The sequence below is a fragment of the Bidens hawaiensis genome, unplaced genomic scaffold, assembly GCF_021521415.1.
Source record: "Bidens hawaiensis isolate Kalapana, Puna unplaced genomic scaffold, B.hawaiensis_p1.1 tig00023415_1, whole genome shotgun sequence".
Lineage (NCBI taxonomy): Eukaryota > Viridiplantae > Streptophyta > Magnoliopsida > Asterales > Asteraceae > Bidens > Bidens hawaiensis.
Window position 1 is genome coordinate 54,067 of NW_027493676.1, and position 5,204 is coordinate 59,270.

Here is a 5,204-nt window from a genome sequence, read left to right on the forward strand (position 1 = left end):
TTCAGTTAAAACTGTTGATCACAAAAGACCGACACAAATAGATTTGACTTATATGATCTAACTTCGATTATTATCAACATACTTTGTCATGTGTGGCATCTATTCACACGACTATCATAAAAAAAGATTGACGTTTTGAGTAAGCTAGCATGAGTAACACATCACCCGCGAATATGATCATACCAGGGTAAGATAATGCAATAGTTGAGGAAGAACCAAACTGTATTGACTCTCCAGTTATATAAATCAACTAACCAACCTAACATTGTTTGGTGACCTGTGACCCACCCAAAGCAAATAATTATGCAGCCTGGGAGATACACATAAGGATCTACATTATTCATTCAAAAGAATCAAAACCAAGGATGATAGTCGCTACAACGATAAACAAAAAGTGCATTTAACATGATGATGCAATGTCAAGTTCATGTCTTGTGAATCTTCTAAACATGAAGATGCGATACAAGTTAAACAAAGACATTAATAGCAAGTAAAATCCACATAAGAATCATATGATTTGGCCATTAATTGGACTTGGAATCTTGTAATCATAATGTGAGATGCAAACACACAATTCGAGTCTGGATAAGTTGGCCTCGATATAAGTTTAGATTGAGAGCCCCTCAAAATATCTCATATGATCTTCAAAAGTCTCCCCATGCCTGATTTTGGCTACTGATCCATCTTCATCAACCTTCAACAACACCAATTAAATAGTTTTAGTTAAGCAGAAACTTCATAAATATCAAGAGTCCAATCTGGTATCGTTCAGATCCAAATTTCATACTCTTTTTTAATTTTTTCTTGCGAAAACAAGATGCATACTCTTACATAAATTATCTAAATATCAATTTATCATTGTTGTTCAACAAGTAATAACTAAAAATATGTTGGTTTGACTTCAAAAGTCAAAGTCAAAGTCAAAGTCAAGAAAACATACCCAGTACTCGGGTGGGCGCATTTTAAGGTTGTAAGTTGAAGCCATACTCATGCAGTAGGCACCTGCATCGTGAACTACAAGCCCAGAACCCTGTATATAAAAACAATTATTAAATTAATACCAAAAAACAAGAAATATAAGGAAATTCAAGAATCAGATAAAACAAACTTAAAACTATTATCTACAAACATCAAATTAAAAGGCGGAACATTATACCTTGGCTGGTGCAGGTAGTTCCCTATTTTTCCCCAAGAAATCAGCCGACTCGCAAACCGGGCCCACAACATCAAAAGTCGAAACAGTAGAATCAGATGGTGGAGGAGAAACCAGTTCTATGTGCTGCATATAAAGAATATAAGAACAATGTCATGCAAACAAATATAATAAAAAAACCAAAAAAATGCTTTTTTGTCGGTTTTGCATTTTTATATAAAAGACATTAGATACGATGAGGTGGAAAAACGGATGGGTCTGATTGTCACAGAACAGTTTTTGTCTAAACTTTCTATTTTTTCCAACGAATTAGTGTGTACCACATATGACTCCAAAAAATTATATAGTTTTATAAAAAATCAAACTTTTGGAAAAAAAATAAACAATTAAAAGGGGTTTTATGCATTTACCAATTTAATCCATCTTTAGCCCAATTCTTATTTAACTCTTTTGACCAGTTGACCAGTAAAGAAAACAAAAACACAATCCACATTGAACAGCTAACTGTTCCAGTAAAGTGGTGTGAAATGACCAAAATACCCTTACTTAGAAATCTTACTTGATAAGCATCGTATAGGCTAGGGCGAATAAGTTCAGCCATGCTTCCATCAATCACAATAAAGTTTTTTGTACCGTTTGTTTTTACACCGGTTACACGGTTAACAAAACAGCAAGTGTTAGCAATGAGTGACCTCCCAGGTTCAATAATTAAATTGAGATTTTGAGACTTCACTAAATCTCGCACCTACATCAGATAAATAATTGCTTAAAAGAAATTAACAGAATGTATACAAATATGAGAGATCATATGTAGAAATCTAATCATTTTTTTAATATATAAAGTTATTCTTACTGTGTCAATGAGATCTCTTGGGGTAGGAAGCATGGTACCGGTGTGATAGTAATCGATACCGAGACCACCTCCAATGTTCAAATAGCTAATATCAAACCCTTGGGATCGAATTTCGTCAATGAATTTCACCATAATTGCTGCAGCATCTCTGAAAATGTCAACCTAAAAGACAGGTATAAAAATTAAAACCCTTTTTTGTTAATTTGTTCCGGTTTATTTATTCTTAAACCAAGTAAAATCAAACCACAAGTACAACTTTCAAATCAGACTTGGATAACATCTAAAGACTAATTTCATAATATTATTTACTCCTTCAATACACATATACTTATCCATTTTGTAGTAAATAACTAAATAAAATAAAATGACATATAGGCAAACATATACCTTGGTAATGGTGGATCCAAGATGGCAATGGGCCCCAACTAGTTTAAGTTCATCAGGATATGACTTCACTTCATCTAAAAACCATTGCAATTTCTCGTTTCTTATACCGAATTTGGAGTTCTTGTTCCCGGTTGCAACATAAGGATGGACCTAAAAAAAATAATGTTATTAAATACTAAAAGTACATAACATTGATATATTGGGCCAAAAAATAGTTGAAATATAAACCAAGCAAGCGATTATGGCATAATAAGTATGCATCACATTTCAAAAAAAATACCAGAGTGCAATAAAATAACACTTCTCTTTTCATGTTACTTCTATTGCATTCTGAAACACCACACAATATTTTCGGTTAACCACATTAAAATGCCACTTGTTTTTTTATGATTTTGCAGTGTGCAAGTAACCATTTTACCTCATATAGAATGTTACCCATGTACAATTATAAAAGGCACAGAATGTATGTCACATAGAAAGATAAAATGAGCAAAAATATAATTTAGAAAAACTGGAAGTAGGGTAAATAAATAAATCACCTTTTCTTACATACAATGACATAAAATAATATATAAAATATATATAAAAAAAAGAGTAAAGTTGTTAGTGTCAATGTGTAATAATCCTAAAGATTTTTATAGTTGTTTTTCAGGTTATTTAAAAACTTAAAGGGCAAACTGCACAAAACAGGCATATTTGATATTGAGATATTTTGTTGTGTGTATGTTATAATAACTTAGTATTTGAGTTAAATAATCTTTGTTTCAGATTAATTGAGTTGAATAATCAAAACGAATGTAAGTTCATACATAAAAAAAAAGATTCAGTATAAATTATGACAAACCTGAGGGTCAACATCGGGATTGATTCGAAGCAATACATTGACCTGTTTCCCAGCAATTCTTGCTGCTAATACAATGTTTTCCAAATCAAATTCACTATCTATGTTAACAAACACACCTTCTTGAGCAGCAAGAACAAGATCCTCCAAAAGCTTTCCATTTCCATTAAATACGCACCTGTCATTCACACCATAATTACACATTCCATCTCCATTGAGTGGTCGAACAACTATTTTAAAAGCAAAAACTTTTTAACACGGCTCCATTGTTATACAACAAATTAATTAAGTGCAACTAGTACATGAGCTTTAGAAACGAACCGAGCCAAGCAGAGCTAAAGCTCGACTTGGCTTGAGCTCAGCTCGTTTCTAAAGCTCCATCTCACATTAGGCTTGCAAGCCAACTTGAGCTCAATAAATAAGCTTAGGCTCGTATATTAAACAAACGTATTTACAGGCGTGAGCTCGTTCAAGCTCGGCTCAATTTGAGCTTTTAGCAAGCCGATCTCGAGCAGCTCATGACCGGCTTAGCTCGTTTACACCCCTAATATATACACAAAATGCATGTTTAACACATTAAGTTGAGTCACAAGATCACCTTATTTTGCTGGTATTAAAAAAGTGTACAAAGTTTCAAGTTCAAACCTATTGTGAAAAAATGACTTTATTACTTGTAATCTAAATATGCCAACACTAAAAACAGGTAATTAACATACTATCAATTTACCACAACAACCAAAATTGAATCAAATCTTGATGCAAATTAGAACATTTAGTACCTTGTAGGATCGAAACCAGCACGAAGAGCCAAGCGGAGTTCATTCCCACTAACCAAGACAGCCCCACAGCCCAAACTCCTCAAATGCTGCAAAACCATGAAATTATTATTGGCCTTAATCGCATACCCGATGATCGAATTCAAACCCTCCAAGGCATCCTTATAGGCCTCCACATTTCTGGTTATCTGCGGCTTGCTATAGAGATAAAATGGGCGTTTCTCAACGGCCTCCATGACCTCTTGGACCTTAAGGCCCTCACAGTACAGAAAGCCATCGTCTTTCTTGGTGAAACAGTGGTGGAATTGGTGGGTTTGAGTTGGGTTTTCGGATACGATTGCTCGGATGCTGAGGGTTTTGAAGGTGGGTTTGAAGGAGATTAAGGATTTGGGGGTTGATTGGTGGGTTAGGGTTTTGGGGAATGAGATGGGTTGAAGGTGGAGGTTAGAGGATGAAGCAGCAGCCGCCATTGGTGGTGGTCAGTGTGAAGTAGAAAGTAGTGTGGATTTTGCTAGTTTATATAGGGGTTTTCTGATGACGTGGCAATTCATGGGTGTTTGGATGTAATGACAATTGAGAATTGAGATTAGGTTTAATTATACGAGGTGATGATTAACGTTTAAGATTTTTGAGGTTTCGAGTTTGAAATTTTACTTGGCGATGTTTTTTATAGTGATGTGTTTATTAACTTAATAACGTTCATTGGTAAATTAGACATGTGACGTGAAATCAGTATAGATGGTTAACATTTTGTCTTAAAAAGGCTCATTAGATATTAGGGATGGTTCAAAAAAGTTAAAAAAAATGTTTGATTTCAAAAGTATATATGGAATTGCTTTTTAAAAGTGCTTTTTGCTTTTTGGAGAGACAAAATGTCCAAAAGCACCTAAAAACATCAAATTGGTGCTTTTAGGTGCTTTTGGAGGGGCATTTTGGACATTTTGCCTCTCCAAAAAACAAAAAGGCACTTTTAAAAAGCAATCCCAAACATGCACTAAGGGGGTGTTTGGGATTGCTTATTTTTACCAACTTATAACTTATTAACTTTTTGAAAAGTAATAAGGTGTTTGAGATTACTTACTCTGTGAGAGGAAAAGTTCCATAAGTTACACTTTTGCAACTTATTAACTTAATGAAAAATTATAAGGGAATAAAATAAGGAATCCCAAACACCCCTTAGAGCATTCTCAACCC

At 34.1% G+C, this 5,204-nt stretch overlaps 1 protein-coding gene across 1 annotated transcript; it reads right to left on the reverse strand.

Moving 5' to 3' along the window:
* Window positions 1-318: 318 nt before the first annotated feature.
* LOC143567508 (diaminopimelate decarboxylase 1, chloroplastic-like) lies at window positions 319-4,514 on the reverse strand. Its single transcript, XM_077053911.1, has 8 exons — window positions 4,014-4,514; window positions 3,238-3,412; window positions 2,394-2,543; window positions 2,007-2,168; window positions 1,713-1,898; window positions 1,157-1,279; window positions 941-1,030; window positions 319-694 (listed from the first exon to the last, which is right to left on the reverse strand). The coding sequence occupies exons 1-8, from the start codon at window positions 4,478-4,480 to the stop codon at window positions 608-610; spliced, it is 1,440 nt and encodes a 479-aa protein (XP_076910026.1). The 5' UTR covers window positions 4,481-4,514; the 3' UTR covers window positions 319-607.
* Window positions 4,515-5,204: the final 690 nt, after the last annotated feature.

Bases quoted from the DNA above. Each gene is read 5' to 3' on its own strand.
- LOC143567508 (XM_077053911.1), bottom strand. From the start codon at position 4,480: ATGGCGGCTGCTGCTTCATCCTCTAACCTCCACCTTCAACCCATCTCA. The intron at 2,169-2,393 runs GTATATGTTTGC...CCTGTCTTTTAG, and splicing joins TTGGATCCACCATTACCAAG to GTTGACATTTTCAGAGATGC. The intron at 695-940 runs GTATGTTTTCTT...GTGTTGTTGAAG, and splicing joins TGCGCCCACCCGAGTACTGG to GTTGATGAAGATGGATCAGT.